Here is a 26,733-nt window from a genome sequence, read left to right as displayed (position 1 = left end):
AGTACTGAATTCTGATAAATCAAATTATGCAACATCTTACAGAAATCAGACTTCTTCCCTTTCATTCAGAGAATAAGGCAAAAATATAGCATCGTTTTCTAAGCTAACTACTGGAGGGCTAATATGCTATTAAAATATGGCTAATTTAAGATTAAATAACGTATGATACAATGTTTTCTTTTTTAATTGACACACATTATATTAGTTTCATGTGTGTAACATAATGATCTGATATTTGTATATATTGCAAAATGATCAGCACAAGAAGTCTTGTTAACAAGCACACAATGGTTTCTTCTAAATGCGATGTGGGAACATCAGTGGAAAGTTGAGAATAGTAGTTTGCAACCTGGAGACCCTGGTCTATGTCTGGGTTCCCTTATGGAGATACTGAGCAATGAGGATCTGTGAGTTACTTCCAAACAATGACTAGCAACTGGACATGTTAATAAACTTACATACTTTCTAAAAGAGCAAATATTTCTGCTTTGAGATAAAATGATATCAACTTATGGGTAACACAGGTTATTTCAGGTGAAAATTCTGATATACCTATTCCATAGATGTGTATGTGTTTAAATATATATATACACACACGTATGTATATACATATACATGCATTTGTATACATGCATACACACACACGAGGGTCTATCCAGAATGTATCCAGCCATGTACTGTGAAAAATAGAGACATTTCTTGAAGAAGATACAAGAAACATTGTACACAGGACAATGACACCTCAGTCCCCTTCAAAGTAGGCACACTGGGACCTCACACAGTTCTCCCAATCACCATCAGTTGCCTCGTCGTATTGTCCTGAATCTCACTGATGGTCTAAAATCTCTTCCCATTCAAAGGTGATTTTAGTTTTGGGAAAAGCCAGAAGTCACAGGGCACCAAATCTGGGCTGAGCTGAGTCACCTGAGTGATTTGATATTTCACCAAAACACTATGCAGGAGGTGTGATGCATGAGGGGGCACATTGTCATGATAGAGCTGCCAATCACCAGTTGCCCATAGCTGTGGCCTTCTGAATCATCCAAATAGTTTCTGAAAAGGAATGTTCAAGCTTAATGCAAAATTTGATGCAAATTCATTGCTCTACTCACTCAATCATTTTAAATGTGATGGCCACACAGTACACATACTCACTCAATGGCATTTACTGCCTCCACCGACTAGCACAGTGAAGTTGTCATTGTTCGTGCATGCACATTCCAGTCCACTCTCCTTGGCTGCCAGGTTACATCGATGTCACACAAACCATTCTCATTATATTAACAATGGCTGGACTTTTTCTGGACAGACCGTGTGTGTATGTGTCTATAAAACTATATACACACATAGTTATTGGCACATTTATTTATATGTTAATAACTAAAAGTTGAACAATCAATCACTATTACTTATCAGTGCCATTTTTTTAAATGAATGGATAACCTTTAAACATGGGGACTATGAAGGTTTCCAGTCATTACCATTTGCAACAAATGCTTGACATTGGAGCTTCATATGTTTCCAAGTGACTCTGATGGTCCGTGTCTAAAAGGAATCTGATATTTTGCTGAGGCATGAATTTGAATCACTTTTCAGAAAGTGCACCAAGCACAGAGTCCAGCTCCTAAAACCTTTGGGGGGATAATTTTTCTGTGTTTGTCTTTGGATGTGTAGGAATTCTCTTTAAGTGCTTATTTTCTAGATCCCAATAAGCTCATAGTGAATGCTGCAACTGTAATGGGGCAATGTGACATATGGTGAAGCTTACTTCTGTGGCAGAATTCCTTCACTGATTCCAGAGTAGAGGCTAGAAAATCAAATACTCGTGTCTAGGCTTTGCTGCCAGCGCTGGCAATGAGCCAATTCTGGGCAACAAGGTATGTGTGGAAGGGGGTGGAGCCCTTAGCTTGTACTTGGAAGATAGAGAAGGCTGGCACTTCCCTCATCCTACCTTGTCCTGTTTTTACCATGAGACGGTCAAGAGGAAGAAGCCAAGAGAATCAGAGACACAACCAACCCAATACCTACTGACTCTCCCTCCTTCTCTTCCCTGCTAACAGGGGCCTATATTCAGACTACTTGTTATGTCAGAAATATAATCCTTACATCTTAATGTCACTAATAGTTGAGCTTTCTGTTATTTGTAGCCTAGAGCACTCCTAACTGACACAAAGAGTATTATGAATTAATTTAGTCCCGTACTCAACACATTCTCTGAAGGATCTGAAGATGACCCTTTAGGCCATCAATTATTATTTGCTCTATTTCAGGGAGAAAATTACAAATTATACTGGTATTTGTGAATTAGGAGATTGGGAAAAGTGTCAGAAGGACTCCCTAGAAAACACTTAGTCTGTGATACATTCCACTGATGGAGAAGAATATAGCTCCTTTCCAGTAATCCAATTCTCCTTGCTTGCTCATCTGGGTAAGTATCCTTCAGATCTTAATTTGTTTCTGCAAGTAAATTTTCTTACTAAGAAAAAGACATTTTGGACAGCTAAAATGACTACTCCAGTTCAGAGGGAAATTGCTGATTGCACCTTGTCACAGACTAATGCATTCTTGTTTGTCAGGTGTGAGCTTGGTTACTGAGAATCGGCAGCCCGGGAGCTCCACTGTCCCTAGGGGACTTAAAAAAAAATCAATAAAATTCCTTAATATAAATTCCTGAACATAAAAGTTCTTGGAAATTCTAATTAGGTGCCAACATTGTCTTCTCTCTCCTTACTCAAAAGCCTCCTTTCTTCCTTTATCATGTCTGAACTATAATATAATGAAAATAATGAAGTTGAAAAACAATTTGAAAGAGTCTATTTGGTTATATGAGTGTGTCATTATTTCCATAGGATTAAGTACCAAAAAGTTTTCAGTACAAAAATCTAAATGAGTGTATTTAAAAACACTCGAGAGACCGTCAATTATTGAGAACTTGACTTTGATGAATGGGAAAATTATAATAAAAAAAGGTTCTGTTTGGGTTGGAATTTATCTACATTATGTATCTGAAGGCAAATGAACATTTTAATAGTTGTGAGTTATTTAGGTATTTAAAAAGAAGTTTAAAGTGACTTAGATTCACATCTAGACTCTGTTCCTATTGGCATCAACATCTCAGTTTCCTCATTTATAAAATAAAATAATATCCGCTCTTTCAACCTCACAGGTTTTCTGAAACTGGGGGATTTATACTAATTTTATTCATAGGGTGAACCACTTGCTTGGAAAATCATGCTTGAATGTGTCTTTTATATAAGAACATTACATTTTCTTCTTTTTGAGAAGTGCCAGTCCACAAATGAAGTATTTTCTAAGATGGTCTCTTAGCTCATTAATGAGATTGTTAAAATGATGTGATTTCTTGTTCTCCTTCCATTTCTGTTCCAGTCATGGTCACACGATAATCTTCACTCATTTCAAATTTTTTTCTCAAAGAGTTAAGAGGTCTTCTCTTTTGCCAAACCTCTGCTGTTTTCCTCAAAATTATAGTTTTATATTTTTTTAACTTATTTTGGACTGGTCATAGATCTCAGAAGTAAATTACTTTTCCAATTTTCCTTCTTTTTTATTTTTATATTTTTTATTTTTCATTTTTTATTGAATTTATTGGGGTGACATTGGTTAATAAAATTATATAGGTTTCAGGTGTCCAAGTCTATAATACATCATCTGCGCATTGTATCTTGTGTTCACCAGCCCAAGTGTCCTCAGAAGTAAAATTTTAATATATTACTTGTAGACCTGTATTTTTACTTTTTATCCACAAATTACTGTCTCACCACACTAGTGACATTAGAGCACAAGGTTCTTTCTACTTCATTTCAAATCAAATGTTTCAATGTACTTGAAAGTCCATTTTCTTTCTCTTATATTCTTGGTAGATTTTTAACACCCAGAAAAGTACAGCATCTTCACAGTGCTGACCAGTAATTTGAATCAATACTGCCTTCTGCCAGGACCTTTTAGTGCAAAATTCTAAGAATTCTTGTGTTCAGTGTTCTAAAAGAGTCACTCTGATTTGTAAGTTGATGCTCCTTTTTCTCCTAATATATTGGAATAAAGTGTTTTTAAGAACCAATTATGTAAACAGAGCTTAATCGGTCTGTCATCATGCTTATTTACTTTTACTAATGCACGTTTGTCACAGACATGGTGATGCACAACTTCTAATTTACTTTGTGATGAAAGCCCTGATGATCAGCAGTTCCTACTTGGGCCCAGTATTAATGAGTTCTCGCAGTTGACTCTAAAGCATGTGGGTGTCAGCATTCTCTCTCACTGGAGACGGCATGGAGTTGAATGATGGTTATATTCACCAGGGCTCACTCACTAAAGGCCCTGGGAAGAGAGCAAGTCTGAAGTTTAGCCTTAAAAGAGTTTGATTAATACCCAAGAGAACTGGTGCCATATAAAATTGGTGGCAGCCATTTTTATTAGAGTATTAAGAAAAACATCCTTCTTCTCCTACCCAGATTAGATTAGTTTTCTTGTATGTTTGAGTCACCTTATGAGATCCTAAGAATTCGGTCTTCTGTTTTTAAAAACAAGCCCTGGACTAAAAACTATGCTTAGAATAGCTAGAAACTAAAATTCCGGCTTTTTCATATTTCTATTTACTATTATTATTTTTTAAATGTATGTATTCAGTATTTACCCATTAATCTTCCTTCTCTCTAAATGAAGCTAGCTATGAAACTGGAATCTTTGCTGTTGATACAAATTACAATGAGGTCAAAGTTACCTTGTAGGACCGCAGAATCATTAAAATTAAGGCCTCCTATGACATTTGCATGACATTTCTACTTCTGAGCTTGCTTTTGCTTTCCCTGCTGCCCAGAAGGCCTTGCCCTCTCCTCTACCGTGATCCAAATCCAACCAATCCTTCAAAGCTCAGGCCAAATCCTTTCTCGATGAACACAGCCCACACTGATCTTGCCCATCTTTAAGCCTCCGGTGCCCTATTGTCTGTGCCACACAATCTGGCACTTTCTACTTCAGAGTTTAGTATTTACCAGTCACTGGCTCTTAATTGTTTCATACATACAATCAGTTTTACTTTCTCTGAAAATCTGTCTGCTCCCGTGCCCTTAACCTTGCTCGGACCCTCACAGTATCTCGTGTGGCACCAGGGCACTGTGAGAAGTCAAGTATCACGACTTGATGACGTAACTTGCATGAGTGTTTGAAGGTTAAAGGAGTTCTGTTGTCCTTGCTGGCTGAAATGGAAAAATATTATTGGGACTACAATAGAAAAATAAGAGAAAGAAGAACTTAGAATAAATGATCATCTTTGAAAATTCAAGATATGCATTACTAAAATTTCAAAGTGAGTTCAATTACCTTAGATTTTATAATAAAAAAAAAATCCTGGATTTAGATTTTCTAAATCTTGTGTGAAAAATATTCTTTGTTTCTTCTTCTTTAGTGTCATTAAAATGGAGGATGGGATTCTTTTTGTTGGAAATTATTTTAAGAGCCCTATCTGTAAGGGCAAGTCAAAAAGAAGCCTGAAAAGTGGCACATCTCACTGAAAATCACTTCTATTCTTACAGCCTGACTTTAAAAACCACGTGTGCCAGACACATCTGCCAGGAGACCACCGCCATTGCCAATCTCCTCCTTTCTCCTCAGTGAGAACGAAAGAGGGGAAGGTATGGAAAAGAATCCTTTTATTGTCAAAAGAGTAGAAACCAGGGTTCAAAATGTAGGTGAGCCAAAATCATGCTTCTTGAAATTAGTCTGAGGGAGAAAAGTGAAGAGAGACACAGAATGGGATAGGAAACAGCAACAGAAAACACAGTAATTGCTAACTTTTATTGCAAACGTACTGTGTTCCAGGAGCTATGCTAAGTACTTCCCATGTATTAATTCTCAGTGCTGGATGTTATCTTTAAAAAAAAGACTCCAATAATTGCATTTTTGATCTACAATATTGCATGGGGTTATGGACTACAAAACTAAATTCATTTTCATGTATTTGTTATATTGGGTTGCCACCTTATTATTATCCCTCCTTAAAATACCACTGCATCCTGAATGAGATAAAATACTGTCCACTTTACTTCTTGTTCTAAATTAAGTGAATTTTCTGTGTCCAGTTAAACAGTTGCCAAATTCCATTTCAGCTGCCAAAATTTATTCTAGAGGTAACTGCATTTTAGTCTTAGAAAACTCCATTTGGTGGGCCTGGGAGACAGTAAATCAATAGATATTTAATCAAAAATTACTTTTCCTTTCTTAAAATGGAAGTCTAAAAGGCAAAGCATATTCAGATAAGAAGCTATGTATTTTCAAGAATAGAGTGGTATAATCTTAGTATAAGAATCATTTTAATTTTTTAGTACAATGTTCCTAATGAGTCCTATGATTGATGTCTTACAGGATATGTGAGTTACTTTTAGTAAAAATCAAAAGCCCTTCTCTCAAGATTTATATTTTATGTCACTGGCAAAGTCCCAAGATGATAAAAATCTATATGAACAGAGGATTTCTAAGCTTTAGGTAATAGCCTGTTTAGTTTAATAAATATGTATCTGGTAAAATTCACTTCTGGAAAATCCAAAGATTTGAATATTTCTTAACTTCCCATATTAGCATGTGATTTGCACTTAATGTAATTAATAAGTATCAAGTGTTAAAAAGAGCAATGAATATTAGTTAAAAAATATCTTCCTTGTTACCAGTGTTCCTGTAGCAGAGCTTTTCCCCCCTTTTGAGAATAAAATAATGAAAAGTGACGTCTATATAACTACACTGCATTGACCATCTCCTCAGTGAAGTCTCAGTATCAGTAGCGATATTGAAAATGGTATATCAAAATGCACTGACACTCCACCCTATTCACTATAACAGAAATTATGCCATTTGTAGGCAGAAAAACAACGGCATAATTACAGCAGCGTCTCAAAACTCAACGAAGGAAGAGAAGCTGCAGCGCCCCTCACGTTGACTTCAAAAGTAAATACTCCAGACTTACTAGCATTCAGAGATCGATGATCAGACACTAACTCTTGCAGGTGCATCTGTTCTGTTCACCCCCCAATTCTTCCCAAAGGCCACAGGTAAGTAGGTGTTCGATGCACATTCTTGGGAGCCTTTTCTTTCTCTAAGCCTAAAAAGAAATATTAATTGGTCGTGGAGCACGCTATTGGTGCTGACTCCATCCAGTTTCAATTGTATGGTTTTCCTGCTTGTTCTGAGGACAGCGTAGAGCAATTTTTGTAAAAACTTCAGCATTGATACCAGCAAACATGGCATAATGAGTATGCAAACTAAAATACTGTATGTGTCTGTAATATGAATTACCAATTTACGAGAGAGATAAAAAAGTCACTCTTTGCAAACCTGTACCTTTTATGCATATCCAATAAAAGTGTTTTTAAATAGTAAGACAATTTATCTATTAACCTCTGAAGATAACACTAACTACTTTAGGAAGAACGTATCATAATTTATTCAACATTATTTTCCTAATGTGTATGTGGAAGTATGTGTATACGCTGACTTTTGTGAGGGGATCAGAACAGATGACGAATACAATAAACACACATAGAACTGCATCTTTAAAGAAAACACAACTGCATGGGCAAAGTCCGTGCCGATTTCCATGCATGATGACTTCCGCGCACCTTGTCCCACTCATGTTTACAAACTTGCATAAGGATCACATTTGCATGTTTATGATGTCTTACGAATATAAATGTATAAGTTGATTTAACTGGGTATCAACTTTATAACTGCTAGAAATTTTGCCTTTCCAGACAGCTGCTCATTTTCAGAGAAACATCGTAGTCATTTTAAGCCACTGAACATGATAATAGCAAAAATGAGACTGATCATTAACTCTAGTAACTGCCTGTGCCTTCATCTGAGGCTTCTAGTTAACCAAATCAATTAATGGCTGCTAACTCTTTCCAAGAATTATTACTTAATTTAATCTGTGCAATCATGTGGACAAAACCAAGATCCAAACTATTGGCTTTATGTAGATAACTTCTAAATCTATACTGCTGACCTTCACTTGTCTCTTGAGTTCCAGACTCATATCTGCAAATGCTTCTTCCTCACAACTTGGCTTCTCTTCATGGTTTATTTATTTATTTTTCTATTAAAGCTATCGCCTCTCTATTGATCTTCCAGCTTCAAAGTCCCAGGTGGCTCTGGGTCCCCCAGTCTCTTGTCCCCAAATGTCAGAAATTATCAAGTCCTACACTTGTCTTTACACCCTTTAATAGCAATTCTACTCACTTCTCTCTAACAATCCTCTTCAGCCCCGCACTACTGCTTATTGAAAGTAGCTTAGTAGTCTTAGCTGGCCCTTTGCTTGTCATTAAACACTGGTGTTCCCTGGGGTCCAGAGATTGTGTATATTCTGCAGAAAGATCTTTTTCTGGATATATGTTTTCAAACATTTTCCCCATGTAGCTTGTGTTTTCATTTCTCAATAGTATCTTTGGAAGAAAAAGTATTTCTCATTTTGATAAAGTCTAATTTCTTGAATTTTCCTTTTATACTTCAGAGTCTTTTTGTGTTCCAAAAAGTTGTTCTGTTTAATCCACTATCATTAAAATTTCTCCTATTTTCTTCTAGAAGTTTTTTAGTTTTAGCTTTTACATTTAGATCTATGAACCATTCTTAATTTCTCATACAGAAAAAGTATAGGTTCTTTTTTTTTCTTTTTGCATGTGGATATCTAATTGTTCCACGTTGAAAGCTTTGAAGAAGGGATATGACAAGGTCTGATTTTTATTTTTAGATGGTTACTCTGCTATTTCCATGATAAGGTGAGACTTCTTGGCAAAGAAAACAAAGCTTTCAGGACCTAGTTGCTGGCTGCACTTACTTCTATCCATTGCTTTTTTTTTATCCACTTCCTTTTGTTACTCTCTGCTTCTATGTACTTGTATTTCCACTGTTTCCACCCCACCATTTCTTTTTCACCTTGATTATTCCTCCTGGTTTAAAGGAAGGAGCCAATGATGAGGAAGAATAGAAAGACGGCAGAAAAAAGCTATTAGTTGATTGAAGAAGGACTTGGAAGAAACAGTTGGGGATGGATTCAGAACAAAAGTGACAGATGAGCTCATGATAAGGAATGATAGGTACATCTTTTCTCATATCCATCTCTTTCCCTTCATCTGTCCTTACTCTTGATATTTCTCCTGGACCATAAAGCATTATCCTCTCAGCAGTGAGATAGCAACCTGGGGCCTCCGCCTAGCCCTATGTTGCCATTTGGTAGCATTCTCTGAAATGAGTTAATTACTCCAATAAGTATCTGCATATAGAGATACAATTTTAAGGGAAGTGATATATCAGCTCTTGAGAAATCAATACAATGTAAAGCAGTAAATGGATGATTCCAAATTTCCCCCGCTGGCAGGTACTGCTGTAGTCATTTCAAATGACACATACGCTCCTTAACAATAGAGGTCAGGGGTTGTGTATTCCCACTAGGCAGTACTTACTTCGGCGTCTATGACTGCAAAACAATGTGTACATTTTAATTTACTGAAGACAATTCACAAGCAGTTCTACTCACACCCTATTAATACTCAAGTAACAACTAAGAAGCTTCCTCTCTCTTCCTCTTTGAAAGCACTGCTGAGACAATTTCTCATCTGCCCCCTCTGCCACGGCCATATGCTCTGAAATGCGAGCTAGAGGGGCAGATGTATAATCTGGGAAATGGTCCAAATCTGCGACCTCTTTGGAGCCAAGGGTATTGTGTGTGCAATGCCAGCCCTGGCTGCCATGTCCAGAAATTCTAATTCATAGAAACAAAAGATGAAAAGGCACAGAGGAAAAATAAAAAAATAAAAGTCTACTAATTTCTTCAGCCACAAATACAACTAGCACATCCTCCATTTTACTAAAGCTGACCACGCTACTATTTTCCTTCCAGAGAACTAACAGGGGCCCTTAACTCCCGCAGACTCACTCCAACAGCAACAACAGCGCGTCAGAAGCAGGACTGTGAGCTGACACCTCATCGAAGTGCTCATCGGGCCCTTGGCCAATCTCATCTCGCACTCTACGGTAACACAAGTCTTACAGAGCTGATACATTACATTAAAATGCTATAACGTGTCAGAATTTCTGGTCTTCAGAAAGATGAAAAACTACAGAGAATGTGGTACAAAAAGAACATATGGGAGGACAGCTTTCATTGGAGTGAACTGGACTGGTTTTGATTTGTTTTAGTACCTAAAGGACCGATCAAGCAGCCTTCTCATGCACTATACTTTGGGTGTGGTCACGGCTAGGAATTCGGTCTAAAGGGCTTCCCAGGGGTTCAGGAAGAATTCTAATAAGTATCCGATCCAAGGCCCACGTAAGCAGCGACAACAAACAGCCAGATACGCCTCTTCTTCCCACTTTACGACAGGGCACATTAGAATCTGATAAAAGCTCCTTTGTGAACCCTATTTTACTTCTTCCTAAAAGAATGAATCATTGTAAGATTCTCTAGACAGAGTAATAAGCCATGGCTGGTAACTACAAATATAACCAGAACTTTTTATTATGTGGTTTCTTATTAAAGGGAATTTTCCATTTCAAACTTTCTCAGCATATTATGGACATCATCCTCCACTTTGTTCCCATGTCACGTGGTTTTCCTATTTTTCAAAGGAATATTTTAAACTGGTTTGTCTTATCAAAAGTAATCCAGACCCAGTGAGATAAAACCTAGCTTAATGTGTGCTTCCACCTGCATTGGACCCAAATGGTTTATTTGAACTCAGCCATTCACAAAGGATAACCATTCATTCATTCATTTGTTCATTCATTCATTCAGCAAATAATTACTGGACTCTAGACTTCTATTTCCAGTAATATATCAATTCTCAAAGTCCTGATGATAAAAATACAAATCGTTCTTGGATAAATTAATGCAAATACACATTTAAATGCATTGCTTAGCTTATACAAAATTCAGGGAAATTCTTAAGCAAACCCTTTGACAAATAAAAAATAAACAAAAAACTCAAACATGAAACATGCTAAGCAACTGGACTTGAAGGTTGAGCTGCCCTTCAGGTAAATGCTGAGACTAGGAACCTGGAGCTTGGGGAAGTGGTGTGATAATGATATCTTGGAGGATCTGGGAGACAAATTTAAAAGTACGTGAGAGTTAAAGCAGTGACCCGCAAAAGGACCTACAACCTCAGTAGAAGGGTGGGCTCACAAACCTCATCCCCTGAATAGAGGTTCCTCAGCAAAGGGAATCCAAGACCATCTCTCTTTGTTGTGGCTCTAGATAGGGAAAATAACAATAATAATTTTTTAAAAAAATTATTAATTTTTGAGAATTTTCAACCATAGGACTACCCTCTTAGAAGTGTTAAATCAAATGTTATTTTATCTCAATTAAGCAGTCAGCCAAGAAATTATATAAAAGCAGAATCTAAAGAACCATATAAATGAACAAACAAAACAGAGCCAGACTCACAGACACAGAGAACAGACTGATGGTTGCCAGAGGCGAGTGGGTTTGGGGGAGTGGTTGAAAACGGTGAAGGGAGTGAGAAGTACAAATTGGTATGTACTAAACAGTCATGGGGATGTAAAGGACCGCACAGGGAACACAGTCAACGGTACAGTAATAACTCTGTATGGTGCCAGGTGCGCACTGGAAATAGCGGGGGGAACACTGTAAAATGTGACTGGCCATTATGCTCCACACCTGAAACTAATACAAAAGAATGTTGAGGGTAAACTGTCATTAAAAAAGAAAGGGTGAAGTTCTTTTAAAAAACTGCTATAAATGGAAAACCAGTAGGTTACTAATACACGCTAATGCAGATAAGTACTTTTTAAGAATAAAAAGTGCCCATGTACATCACTTAAAATGGTTCCTGGACTCTCGGCCACTAATCTACAGCAGCAGCATTGTCTCCGAGGCGTGTCAGAACAGCAGATACAAGCCTCCAGCTCCAGGGTGGCACCCGTGTTTCTACATACCTCTGTCATCGCCCGATAGCACCTCACGATGTTTTACAAAACTGTCTGCATTTTACCCTTCTCTCTCCTTGTAGTTGCAGCTTGCCTTGTTTAAAAAGGCATGCATTTTTTAACCTTGTTCAATGAAAGCGTTTTTGTTCAAAAGGTAACTTTGAACAACTCTGTTTTGGTTTGATGGGGTAGAATTTGTAAGTTGATTTGTGTAGGTGTGTGGTTTCTAATAATCAATAGAGTGGGAACGAATTCACATTTTAGCAAGAAGTAACCTAGTTTGCTTTAAGCTTTCTCTTTAAGTTTTACATATTCATCATTAGTCCTATTATAATTCTGCTTTTCTTGGGCACAGTTGGGCATCATGAAACTCTAAAAAAGAACATTTTTATACATAGACTGATGTGGGTACCTTAACAAATAAATTATAAAGACTAAGTTCCTGATTCCTAGGATAGGAAAAATTGACAGAGGTGTTTAAATTTTTCTAAATATATTTTTCATTGGCACTTTTTCCAACAACCCATACATGAGGTGGCTCATGCTTACTCCCCGCTCCACTCCTTTTCCCTGAAATACTTTTGGGCCCCAAAGAGGTTTCCAGTATGACTCAGGGTGTTTGGCCTCTCACCTCCTTCCTTTGCCTGTGGTTCTTCTGTACAGACTCTGCGCCTGTCCCCATGCCAAATCCTCCCATTTGTGCACCATTTCTATTATTAGATTCAGCAAGTGAAGCTTTGTAATGTTTCAAATGTTTTCATTTATAAAAATCCATAATTTTTCGTTACCCAACAGGCACATAATTATAGTCTCAATGTAAAACTTCAAATACTAGAGAAAATGCAAACATCCCCCTTGAACCCCCAATTCAATCTTCTTCTCTCACTCAGTAAAGGTAACCGATGTTACCTTTTCCACGTATTCGCATTCATATATAAGCACATGGTATTTCACTGTTTGCATTCCTATTGCTGCGCCTAAGCTGTGAGCACGTTGGGGGCAGAATCCATGTTCTGTACAACTTTGTATTTGCAGTACCTGCAATAGTGTCTGACGCATGGTAGGTGTTCAACAAACACTGGTTTAATACAAGTTATTGGTTCCTCCCCTTTTATGCAGCAGGTAACAGAGTTCTCCTGCCTATGTGTGGAAAAGGTGAGCCTTGGGATTATTAAGGGTGCAAGGGAATCAGGACCGCTGATCAAAGGAGATTTTTAAAAAACAGCCTGAGGGGATATTGTGGGCTGATTGGCTCTGAAGCAAAGATGTGAATTTGGGCAAGAAAAGGTGAGAGAAGTTAAAAAGTATAAAAAGGAAGCCTAGAAATACCTGAAGTTAAAGAAGGCTACAAACCAGAAAAGGCCCCTGCCTGAGGGAGCAGGGAGGGATTCTTAGGGAGGTGGGGCTTCCAGAGCTCAGCTGGGGCTCTGAGAACGGAAGACCAGCCCAGCATGCGGTCAGACAGCAGCAGGTGAACAGCTCTGTGAGAGGGGCCTGTGGGATTCGGCTGATGGAGTGGGGTGGAGGGGATGGAGGCAAGAGGGAAGGCTGGAAGGGCAGGTCAGTACACGGTGATGAAGGGCGTGGTGTGACTTAGAGGTACTGACATTTATCTGTGTGGTTGAAGCCTGAATATGGCAACAAATGAGTGTTTTTTAAGTAGAAAACACTGTTCTAGAAATATTCATATCTTTTAATGCTTCCTTTCTACTTGCTACCCCCATTAGTATTCACTTATGAAACTTATGTTTTTACAGTCATATATACACACGCCATCTAAAATAAAGTAATGCTGAAATTATCAAAGCTGATATAGTCTAAAATATTTCTCACCTTTAGTTGGCAGTATTATACCCTTATCAGTATTAAAAAACAAAATTTAGGTCTTGATACATATTATATTATTCAATGTAGATTGGGTATCTATTATGTAAAAGCTCATCTTTAGATTTCCCAGGTTGGATTTTAAACTTGTCCTTCTACATGTTGGCTAATTTTTAGCTGAGAAAACTTCCGAACTAAAACCGTGGTTGGAATGGCTAAATTGCCATTCAGTTAACACTGGCAACTAGGTTTTCTGTAGAAGTTCGACATCCAAGGTTTTGCAAGCAAATAGCTCACAACCTTTCTGGGTCATTGGAATCGGAGCATCTCCTTTTTTTACTCCACAACAAATTTACACATACATTATCTTCCTTAGAGGAGTGATTTTTAATTCTAGGTCTCAATATAAACCTTCTAAAATAATTAGGTAGGAATTAAAAAGCTTTTTAGCTCTTCTCAAGTCTACTCTTGATAAGAGATGCCATTATTTAAAGCTAGTAGGTTAGCGTCCAGTGATTTTATTGAAATAGTTTCATTGCAAAAAGTTCACTGAAGATATTCTAAAGCTAAATATACAGGAAAGAGGACAGAATGGATGCTCACACTGTAAGTTAAAATTTATAGTTACCGTGTTTTTGAGAATATGATTTGTTTTCACCCATGGTATACCTAAGTTCATACAATAACATTCTGACTGTCGATGGCATCTTGGAGTCATTTTTAAGTCACTCCTCACTGTTGTTCCTTTCCAGTTGCAGAGCTAATTCAAAGTCGAGTAGAGATAGCTCAGTATACAGTAAAGTCTGATGTCAAACATTCACTTTGTATTATCAACAATCATGTCACCCTTTAAAAACGTTTTTCCCTGCAGATGTTCACTCTGGCACTTAGAAACACTATTAGAATTGTCAGTTCCCAACCATTGTTTTCCAAACATAAAAGACACATATTCCCCATGGATGGTGAAGTTTGGGAGTCAGCCACATTGGAAGAATTTGACATATCTAGAAATAGTCTCTTCCCTTTATAAAATTATTTTACTTCTTCAAATAATTCAAAAAACTTTAGAAACGATAAATTTTCTAATCAGTGCACACTTAAGCATAGTAAATTTTATCCTCAAAGATAAACTGTTGAGTTCTGAATAACAAGAGAGATAGGAAAATAAAAAATTATTATTGAGAATTTTGTAATGTAAATATCACTATATAAGGGCATAGGGAAAAATACATACCAAAATACACCACATCAACAAATGTTCACTGAACCTCATAATAAAACAGTTTGTCCTATGCATTTATATTTAGGAAAAAAATAGAATGAAATTATAAAAGTAAAAAGTATAATTAATAGAAACTATAAATAAATATAAACTGTTACAAAGTCTTTAGCATAAACTTTGAACAAAATAGGGACTTTTTGTGTATAGGACCTGATTCAATTTTAGAGGATTTTAATGCAGGAGTCTCAAAGGAAAATGACAAGGGATGAGCCAAATCACTCTATCTTTTTGGTACACATGCTGGGCTTGGGGAAATTCTGAGGTTTTAATGATAGTTTAGGCTATTAAATCAGGCAAAACTAGTAGAATTCACAAAACAAGAGATTGTTGAAATAGATCTGAGCCTAAGTCCTATCACTGACCAGCTGGACCCTTGATGGCGGGACAGCTTCCCCTCTCTAGGCCTTGATCTTCAAAATAAGTAAGCTGATTATAGTAGAGATATACAATGCTCCATTTAGGCCTAACATTACTATTGGTGTTTAGCTAATTATTAACAAAGAAAAGGGGAGCAAAAGAAACTAGACATCGAGTTTAATAAACTGGGGAGCACAAGCCTGTTTGCTTCTCTATGAAGCTACAACTTCACACCCCGGGAGACCACAGCACTGTACTGCCAAGGGGAGCAACATTCCTCCCTTCTTCCCCTCTGGTACTGGATTGTAGTTGGTGGACGGGAAGGGGCAAAGTCGGGGGGCCTTGATCAAAGAGGCCTGTCAGTCTAACTAGGGGGTGGGACTATCAAAAGCTCAAGAAAGCTTGGGACACTGGTTATTCTGAAAAAGCACATGGTCTGTCCTAAGCCCAAGCTAATATAATCCCAGGGGAACAAAGAAATACACTCTCTCTCTTGCTTGTAACCCTTACTCACCCCATTTGTTCGCATTCTCTCTCTCCCAGCAGCTTGCGACTCTGTGGGTCTGGCAGCTCCTGGGGCCCACAGCAGATGGTATGGGCTCCATGAGGACTAAGCTTTAGTATGAAGCAGAAACTCATGACACTGGCTTTTGCTTTGGCCTTGCTGAGAACAAGGTTAGACTTTTTCCATGGTAGGATGGACAGAGATGGGAAAGTGGAAACCCAGGTGCGGCTTTTATTTCTACCTAAACAAACCGCGTCACACCACAACCTCCCATGCATGGGTCTTTGGAATGCTTTCATTGTGATCCTGTGGAAGAGCCTAACTTCCAGGACAACCTTTGCAAGCTAGCCAGGAGGAGGGAGAAGACATGGACGTGGATACTGGTGAACAGCAACCTGCGCCATGCCCCTTCCCCTGTTCTCCCCTCATTTCTTCTCCCACAGACACCGTCTTCTAAACTCTAAGGGACCCTGAGACTTGAAATCAGGGGGGTAGTGGGCAGCAGCAGCTAGTCCCAAGCTAACCCCTTGACTCTGTCCCCAAAGCCCCCTTTTCTCTGACCTCCCAGTGAGCTAAGGCAGCCAAGCCTAGGCATTCCTGTTGCTTATTCTACACTAAGCCCCTCCTTATTTTACTGTTCCCAGCTTTAACAAACATACTCTCAGAGTCACCTGGACTTGTGCTATGAAATCTTTCTCACATGAAGTCAGGAACCCACATACTACCAGCTAGCACTAGGCCGATGCACTCAGGGCCGGGAGCCCTGTCTGCTAACATTCTACAATTCCAACATAAATAGAGTATTCAAAATGTAATGGCAAGAGATAACAAGATTTTAGTTTGGGGAAAAACTGCAGTTTATCTGTAACGCAACCTTTGAATGTAATGTGCATGTATGTATGTCGGTATAAAAGTATTATTTTTTTTACTTTCCCTTCCAATTTTGCTTCAGTGATTTAAACATAACTCAACGTGAGTTACCTATCATCTAGTGTTTATTATTTTCCTGGCCAACTCCATTATGTGCAGATTTCAACATTATCGAGAAAACTGAGACCATTATTGTTCTTAATTTCTCACCTCCTCCATCTCAAATCCACCCCCACACACCCATGCACCCTCACCATTTTCCCTACAATCTGACCCACCTTCTTTAAGGCCAACTGCTATAAAACTATACTCTTAATCCTATCCTCTGACAATTTTCCCTTTCTTATTTCTTCATTCTCTCATAAGTGCCTCTTTCCTCTCAGTCTTGAAACATGCTTCCTTGTTTCTCATTAATAGCATAAAGTAGAACAATAAAACAATTTCTCACATACATCTCTCTGGAAAGACTATCTATGCTTTTTTTAGCCCCCCGTTCCTCCTTAAGCCACTTCTTTAGCTCCTGTTCTCCTGTCAACTGAAATTACCTCTAGGTGAAGTGATTACTAACGGCCACCTCTCAATTTCCAAACCTAGTGAGAATGAGGCATCTTCTCAAACCTTCTGTGACTCTGGGACCATTTCCTCCCCAAACTCTTCATCTCCTCATCCTTTAGAGACAGGAGCTCTTTCCAAGAAGTAATCCATTCAGGTTACCATTGAGTCTACCCCGGCCCAAGCCTTCTCCCTTCACCAAAGAGTGAGGAGTAATTCTCTCAGCAACTGTAGAGCAATCTAAGCAAACCAAGCTGGTCACGCGTGTCACTCCTGTCTTTCCCAAGAGGTGAGGCCCCTGGTCATTCCTTCCTTCCTGTGGTGTCAACTTCCACCACTCTGTCCATCTCCCTGTATGACTCACGGTCCCACTTCCCCGCCATCCCCAACTCCCACCCTGACTTCTTGAGTACCCCCTATCCTTCCATGGTTGCCCAAATACTGTTCACTTTCAACCTGTTCTCTGGAAATTCCCTGACTTACTGGTGATTGAAATCTAAGGATCCACTAAGATGTCTGTGTCTCCTGCAGTCCTCTCATTTGAAGCTGCTCCTTCTCACCTGTCATACCACGCATGTCTGGGTTTAGAGGGGGCTCAACTTCCTCCCTATTTGTCCTTTCCACTTTCAAGTGTGTTGCTCCTCCACCCTCATACAGAGTTCCTCCTCCTATTCAGCTCACGCCATCCTGCCACACTTCCCTCCACTCCTTCTGCTCCTTCTCCTCTGCTACCTTTGCCTGCACGGCACTAACTACATAAAGGCTCTGGCACATAGCTTATGCCAGAGCCTCTTACTCTACCCTATTTTCATCTTGTCACCCTTGTTTTCAAAGGTACTTCACTCAGGAAACCTTTGGTCTAAGGAAAATGAGAGACACATGCAGAAAACCTGGACCTAAACTGTAGATTGGAGCCAAGCTCAAGCAAACACTTCTGGGATCAGCCAATCCCAGTGTACATGAAGATACATGATCAAGAAATAAATGTTTACTGTTTTATTGTGCAGCACAGTTGCAACAGTGGCTGACGGATACAATGAGATTCAAATTGGATCCTCTTCCTCACTCACACACTAAGTTTAATTAAACAACAAAACAACTCAAGTCTTTATTTCCTAAATATTGAATATTTCTTATTTTTCTTCCCATTCCTATTGCTATCCATTAAGTTTATGCCTACATGATCTTTTATCTGGACTATTGCAATGGTCTTAACTATTTCCCTTCCTTTTTGTTTGTTTGTTTTCTGTTCAATTGGGAGGAGCTCCCTAAGATTTAATATCTCCCTACTTGCTCCTTATTAGTCTGCTTTCCTGACACAATGAATTGCTTATAGTTTCTTGAACGTACCACGATGTTCTGTGCTTTTATAACTTTCCATATGGCTGAAATGTGTTAGCTCATTGACCTTTTCTATTTCTCAAACTTTTATTTACCTTGCAGATCCTGCTATGGAAGCACTTCCTCTCCGAAACATGACAGCTGATCCCCAGTCCCAATCAGAAGCAAGCAATATATCCTCTGTGAGATTTCCGCACCGCACTCTTTAATACGAATGTACCAAATACTTAACTAGGTATTTATGTCTTTCTCCTCTACTGCTTTTATAAACATTTTTTCTAAAGCAGATGCCATATCTTATGTCATTTTGTATCTCCAGCACTTAATGCGGTACCTGTCACAGAATGGACATTTAATAAACGTGAGAGGAACTGAAATAATTAATTTTGAAATTTGATTTGGAAGAAATTGTAGACTCTATTTACTTATAAAATTCAGAGATGCACACACCTTTACCATATTTAAATAGTGAAGAACCTTATCTTGTTTCTAAAAAGACTGCCATTTTCCTAATTCAACTTGACTCATTGAATTTTAGAGACCAGAGTACAGTAATCTTTGCAACATAGAAAATGCCAGGGTTGCTTCATAATCAAGTTTACATGGGAGAATCCTAGACATATTGCTAATTTTTTAATGGAAACTTCCTGAACCCCATGGAAATGTAAAGCAAAGCTGGAACAGATGAGAAATGTGTACATATCTTGTGTGTTCCAATTACAAAATCTTTCAAAGTACTGAGTTGAGATATTTGTCCAAATAGATAACCATGCAGTATTGCCTTAACCAATTGCTAAGGAAAGAAACAGAGTTCAATTCCACTGACTTGAACTAACCCCACTAACCCACTAACTCCAAGGTTTTACTTCCTCATCAGCAATAATAAAACATCATGAAAAACAGCAATCCAAGGAGAAGACTCAAATATGAAAAATGACCATGGGTGTTCTAAAATTTAGACACATATTTAGATATTCTATAAAAATATGGAATACTAAGACTCAACAAAATTTATGAAATGTCATTTAACAACTCATTGCTCTCATATTAAAGTGATTACCCAATTACCTTATGTTTTAAGAGCTCTGTTCTTTTGCAATGATCCAGAGATTTCTTTGGCCACATTTGAACGTTCTGGATTTGAAGTTTACACACAGTGCATTTGGTACAGAATGTAGGGTCTGCCAAGTTGGCAACTTGCATATTATACTCTCAGCCTCTGCCGTAAAGATATACATCACACGCACTTCTGCTATAATTTATACATAATACATGCACATCACATGCACATTTGCTGTCATACATCTCTTAACGTGCCCCACACATTCATATACCATACACGTGTACACATGCATGCAGGGAAACAAAGGTAAGGATGATCAGATGTCCCTTTCTGGCTCACCGAATTACAGCAGTTAGCTAGAGAACTGATACCTGTTGTGTTCCTTGTTCGGCTGGCTGGGGTTACAAAAGGTAAATCCGGATTTACGGACTACCTTGATGTGTGCACCATGCCTCCCAACTAGAACTTCGTCTTGCTCTTATATTCTTTTCAGTTCCTGGGACTGTGAGGTATGAGGCATATGTTGGTGGAAGATGAAATGTCCGAAAGCATGTACGTCTGGGTTCATATCCTAAACCCACTAGTTAACAGCAGAGAGACCAAGTCCTTCAATGCCCTGAGCTTCAGCTTCTTCATCAATAGAATGTGTTAAGATATCAACAGACTTAGTGGCTGCAAGTTACCTCATACAGAGATATCCCCCTAGATTGTTAATGAGTATTTCCTCATTAATTGATAAACTTGTCTCAGAAAAGGTCTGGAGTTACTGCCAACCATTACTTTTACAGACTTGCCTGCTTTACAGCTCTACAGACAGGTGTTTGAGAATATAAGAAATTAAAATAGAAATAGGAAAGCTTTTTAGTCCATTTTGCTAATTAATGTGTCAGAGCTCATAAAGAAGAAGTCATCAGCTTTCTTTAGCACTGCATCATCTGAAGGAGCTGGGTCAGCAAAGATCTTTGCAGACAGTCAATACATATTAAAACAGCTCCCAGCAGTAAATCAAAACAACAAAAAATGAAGACACAGTAAAAAAGTGAAATTTATAAGTCCTTTCTGTCTGACTGCTGAGGAGCATAAACTACTGGTTGAGGTGTCAATTGAGTACGCATAAAAAAAGAAAGAAAGAAATGATTACTTCTCGGACATACTATGAGAGTCTGTATAGTCAAAATTAAGCATTTTCTTAAAGCTCTTCCAAATTTGATGCCATTTTCTCTGGATTCTAATGTTCCCTTATTGTATGCAATATAAATCAATATTTATTGGTTTTATTGCTTAAAAATATTTTATTGTTTAAAAATATAATTTAAAATGTGCATTTTAAAATATATATTGTTTAAAATACATATTGGTTTTATTGTTTAAAATATATGTAAATATATTAAAATATATATTGTTTAAAAAATATAGAGTTGAATATATGTAGGATTTGAATATATATGTGTATCTATATATCCTACATATGTTTTATATATAGGATATATATATATCTTACATATACATATCCTACATATATGTATACATATACATATATACACACACACATATTCAAATACTCATTGCTAGGATTTGAATTTTGTTAGAATTCAATTAGTGAGATAGGTAAGGAAAGAGGTAAAAGACACCTTAATGGGTTTTCAAGGCTCTCTGAAACTTGTGGTTTTTCTTTAAAAAATCAAACAAAAGGCAAAAGTTTGCTTCTAACTTCTCTGGGTAGGTCTCTCCACTCTGTAGGACCCTGCGCAGTTATAAGAAGGAGAGCATCCTGCCATCTTCCTTGCCAAGGTATGAATGTAATGAGCTGCCCGGGGAAGGAAGCACCTGAGAAAGGACACTAGAGGGGTCTTCAGAATATCTGGATTGATTCCAGAAGGGATGAGGGAACACTACCTTTGAGGCCAAAAATGTTGGAAAGATTATCTTACCTGAGCCTTTGATTCGATCTGAATTCTGAGAAATCAGCCATTTAAAGATTAAGCCAAGGAAAGGATGCCAAAAACATTGTCACAAATTTGGGAGGTATCCAAGCCAGACCAACAGATGGAAATTGGCACGGAATGGCCCTCTACACAGTAAGTAGCTGACTCAGAAGAAATTTTAACTCAGATGAATTTATTAAAATCCTGCATATCATCCTGAGTAAGAGGATAGATGATAGATTTAGGTCATCGTATACTATTTAATTTAACTTCCCGATGGTCTTGGATTGCATGAAAACTGCCTACATTTCTACAATTAAAAACAGACAGAGGGAGATATTCTTTCTTCTTAGCAAAAGAGAAATCAGTTTTGTTTTTTCAACCTAAATATTCTGGAGAAAGGATTTGGGGAAGGGAAAGGTGAAACAAAGTTGAATGAGTCCTTTTGACACCGGCGAGACAAGTATGATCACGGAACACTATACATCACAATTCGAACTGGTAACTAGTAGAGTGGTCACACACGGTAACAGACTGAGAGTACAGTTACATATTAGGTTAGTTTTTTAAATGATTTTATCACTAAAAGAGGTTGCCAGAATTGAAGAACCCTTAATCCTCTTTCACCACCACCACCAAAGCCTAATGAGAAATTGCAGAACACAGCCCTGGCTGGTGTGGTTCAGTGGATTGAGTGCCGACCTGCAAACTAAAGTGTCGCAAGTTCAATTCCCAGTCAGGGCACATGCCTGGGTTGCAGGCCAGGTCCCCCGTGGGTGCTGTGCAAGAAGCAACCACACACTGATGTTTCTCTCCCTCTCTTTCTCCCGCCCTTCCCCTCTGTCTAAAAAATAAAATAAATAAAACCTAAAAAAAACTTTAAAAAAATGCAGAGCACAGAAGGGGGTTGCCCTTTATATGAGAGATGAGTTCTTGAGAATTATTATAATTCAAGACTAATTTTCCAAAGAAATAAATATAGAGCATGGGGAGGGTATATTCTTGAGTGTACAAACTTACAATGTTAGTGGCATATGTTTCTTCAATGCTGCTCTTTATTTTCTCAAATCCGCTAGTAAGGTTTTACAGAGTGCTTTCAATTGAACTCTAGAGTGTATAATTTTAGGGAATTGTTTAGCTCTCTTCATTGTGTTTTATCATATGGCACTTTTGCTCCAAAGTTATCAAGTTTTTGGTTGTTTTTCAGCATTTGCTCTGGTTCCACAGACAGCCAATCAAAAATTCAAATGACGCTGTGACAGGTTATAAAAGTACTTAAAAATATAAGGATAGTGAATAGTGAATGACAGTTCATTATAACCCTGAATCTTCTTTAAAACATCTGATGGATGTAAACAGTATGGCTCATGTAAGCAACATAGAGACTGGAGATACAATTTCTATCAGTCAGTTACAGCCGCCATGAGGAGCTTACAGTGAATCTACCTGACAGCTTTCAAATTATGCTATTTTGACATTTTTACTTAGAAGACTATTATAAGTTTTGTACTTAGAGTAATTCCTTATTAATATTTGCATATCACACTATATAAAAACATATCATTCAAATTTACCTAAAATAATACAGCAAGATAGTAAGGTAATAATGCTCTCATTTAAAAAGACTGGCAAAAACTTTTAGGTACTAGTTCATAGTAATTTGTTAGGGAATTAGGAATATTAAAATAAAATTTGATTTCTTGGATAAAGCCAGAAAGTTTATCATTGCCTCCTTTTCAAAGACCAAATTGATAAACATTCTTAAAGACTTTCACTTTTACCTTGAAGCCTATCCGGATATGTAAAAAGGCTTTCATCTTCAGGTGTTAAAAGGAAGAGAACTAACTACAAGCAGTACCATGCGTTTAAGATGAAAATAATAGAGGCCATCCTTTGGGGTTCCTTGAGCACGAGAACGTCCTTCTCGGACTCCTAAAAATATTTACAGTAGCAGAGAATTTAATGGACGAGGATGATGGGAATGATCCTCATCCACTGTGACAATTTATCCCTTGTCCAGCATGTAGCAATTTATCCCTCCAACAGAAATCTTTTCTTTTACAGTGATCCAACCTCTCAGGCTCTTTATTAGGATGAGGAAAAAAAAAAAAGGAAAAAGAAATCTAAGTGTTGTGAAGCAGCCCTTCCCTGCTGTTATCACTAGAGAATGGGGAGAAAGAATAAAAGAGAAAAATCATAATTTTGCCCTGGAACATGATGGAGGTAATGAGGCATCAAGGCCACTTACCGCTGCAAACATAATTGGCACATAAGCCCAGGAGATGCATGGTGGTGGGAAAGACTTCTTTGTTTCAGAAACAGAGGGATGTCAACAAATTATAACCGTTCTGTTGTTTGGAGTGGTGATTCTAAGAGTAAAATGGATATTTCTCCCCCAAATATTGCACCCGTAGAGAACAGAGATTACTGCAGTGTCTACTAGCCTGGTGGCTTTAAGTGTTTTCAACTAATGTAAATAAATGGTGAGGAAAGGGTGAAGGAATAGAAAGCAGGCCATTGGCGATGAAGAAGGGGCTTAGATTTGAGACCTGAACGTTTCTCACACATGATAAGGAGCCAGGAGACACTTGGAGATCCTTGTGGACTTTCTAGATAACCTCCAGGAAGCTCATTCATGAGTCTAAAGAAAGATAATACAGTCATCTTGGGTAAAGTCCCCTTTGATGTCATGTAAAAGGACTATTCATTTTTGAACAGCAAATGTTCTTATTCTGGAACTTTTTGTCCAACCACTTTAATATGAAAGTCATCATGGGAAAAAAATTCCAAACTTTCTTGGGGTTTCTTTATAATTTTGTTGTTGTTCTAAGTGTTCCACTGGCATACAGGTTTAAGATTTTTGGTTGTAGGATCATTTTTTGGACATGTTTGTTCTTTCCTCGCAAACATTTTGAGTCAGCATACATTATGCCACTGCACACAGAGCCAAGCAGTAATTCATCTTCGTGGAAGTCAGAGACAGCTCGTGTATTAATTAGCAAGCTTTTCAGTGACTAGTGGATGAAAATACGTTCCAACCTCTACTCAAACAGAGCCAGTGATTTCCAGGAAGAAGAATATAAAGGCAGTTACAAGGGATTTCTTACCCAATTTGTGTCCAGCCAATGAATGGACTTTGCTTTCATCTGGCACTGAGGAGAAATAAAAGAGACAAGGATCAGTCTGCTTGTAAATCAGCCATTTTTTGAACTAAATTAATATAGATTTATACTAAGTTAAATCTTTTACTGGCAAAGATTTGAGAATAAAACCTTTCCCAGCTTACCTGGGGTACCTCATTTCTATTGATAGATATTTTATTTATTTATTTTTCTCTATTTTTTTTTTTAGTGTTCACTCTATTATAGTTGCTCCAATTTTTTCCCCTTTTGCCCCCTCCACCCAGCCCACTCCTGGCTCCCACAGTCAATCCCCTCTCCGTTGCCCATGTCCATGGGTCATTCATACATGTTCTTTGATTAGTCCCTTCCCCTTCCTTCCACCACTCCCTCTTTCTCCTCCCCTCTGACAGCTATCATTGGTAGATATTTTAAATAGCTATTAAGGTATATATATACATTCATAACATATATATGAGTATATATGAGTATGACTTTTATGAGTATAATTTAATTTTCTTTTAATTTTCAATACTTTCAGTTTTTTAAAACTGGATTATTGTTTTCATGTTTGCAAAAGGAGAGACTAAATGCATGGGCCTGGAGATGTACAATATGTAGTAAAACTTTTGAACATAATAGCAGTATATACATTCAATACTGAACTTCTATATTTGATAAAGCTGGAGTAAAAGTGAACAGCCTTATCATCCCCCTGAAGAAATTTAAAATAGAACATGAAACAAGAGGTTAGACATCAGGCACCAGAGAACAGTCACTCCTCAGAGATGGAGAACAAGTGAGGTGAATCCCACAACTGCTCTAGTTTACTGCGAGGAGTGTTTCCAGACTGCGCTGCAGGGAGGGAACCGCAGGCCGAGCCCGGCATTCTCCCGGCTTGAGGACATGCAGCTGGGTGTCCAGGGAAGCCAAGGCAGATGGAGTCTGTAGGTCAGAGAGCTGGAGAGGAGAGCGTTATACAGAATTCTTTCTGAGATCTGTAGAGGAGCCCCTTATGTATTTTGTTGATTACTGATGATCATGACCTGGCGTGGCAGAGAACCCCCTCAAAGTAAAAAAGGGACAGTGCCCAAAGTTGACACAGGGCTGGGAAGAGGCACTATTTCCAATAGCCAGAGTGAAAAACTTCCTAATTCATGAACACCAGTTAGAATATAAAGAGACGAACCACCTTGCTTCAGAAGTGGAGGAAAATAACTCTCGATAAACCCAGCTCTAATGAAATAGATAAATTTTTGAAAGACACAAATTACCAAAGCTTAAACAGGAAGAAATTGATCATCTGAATAGCCATATAGGTTGTTTCTTTAATGAATTTTTAGTTAAAACTTTTTCACAAAGAAAATTCTAGACTGATGGCTTCACTGGTGAATTCTATCTATCAGACTTTTAAGAAGAAATAATACCAATTTTACAGAAATTCTTTCAAGAAATTCAGAGGAAGGAATATATCCCAACTCATTCTATGAGGCTGGTATTACCCAGACGTCAGGCAAAAATATCACAGGAAAGCTGTTAACCAATATTTCTCATGAATGCAGATACGAAGTTCTTAACCCTTAAGCATCTCTGCACGGATTGCCACTTTAACATTCAACAACAGCTGGTCATTGTTCACCATGTGCCACTGTTCATGTTAGTCCATCAAACGCTGGTGCTCGGGGGTTGAAGTGAGGTGAGGGGAACTTTACTAACAAGAAGGACCTCTCCCATTTCCCCACAACTACACAGGTCTCAGAGTAATACGCCCCTCTTTCCTTACCAGTCACATTTCATTCACCCAGTTACTAAACGTCGATCTTTCCACTCCTACCCGACCCTCCTTTCCTAAGTGATGTCTTTATTTTCTAGATAAAAGCACTGCATGCCTGTAATTTTTCTAGTATTAACTGCTTAAAAATACTGTTAGAGCTTTCTTT

The 26,733-nt window shown here is 38.0% G+C and overlaps 1 protein-coding gene across 2 annotated transcripts in view; it reads right to left on the bottom strand.

Moving 5' to 3' along the window:
- The window catches only part of PARD3B (par-3 family cell polarity regulator beta), a 959,988-nt gene that overhangs the window by 311,401 nt on the left and 621,854 nt on the right, over positions 1–26,733 (bottom strand). The window contains exon 16 of one of the 2 annotated variants that reach the window (XM_024564159.3): positions 24,782–24,826. The exons of the other annotated variant lie outside the window; for it this stretch is intronic. Within the exon in view, the coding sequence (XP_024419927.2) occupies positions 24,782–24,826 (45 nt within the window). The remainder of the gene's footprint in view (positions 1–24,781; positions 24,827–26,733) is intronic. 2 annotated transcript variants of the gene reach the window in all.

This window comes from Desmodus rotundus, chromosome 2 (genome assembly GCF_022682495.2).
Source record: "Desmodus rotundus isolate HL8 chromosome 2, HLdesRot8A.1, whole genome shotgun sequence".
In the NCBI taxonomy this organism is placed as follows: Eukaryota; Metazoa; Chordata; class Mammalia; order Chiroptera; family Phyllostomidae; genus Desmodus; species Desmodus rotundus.
This window is presented reverse-complemented; position numbering and strand designations above follow the sequence as displayed.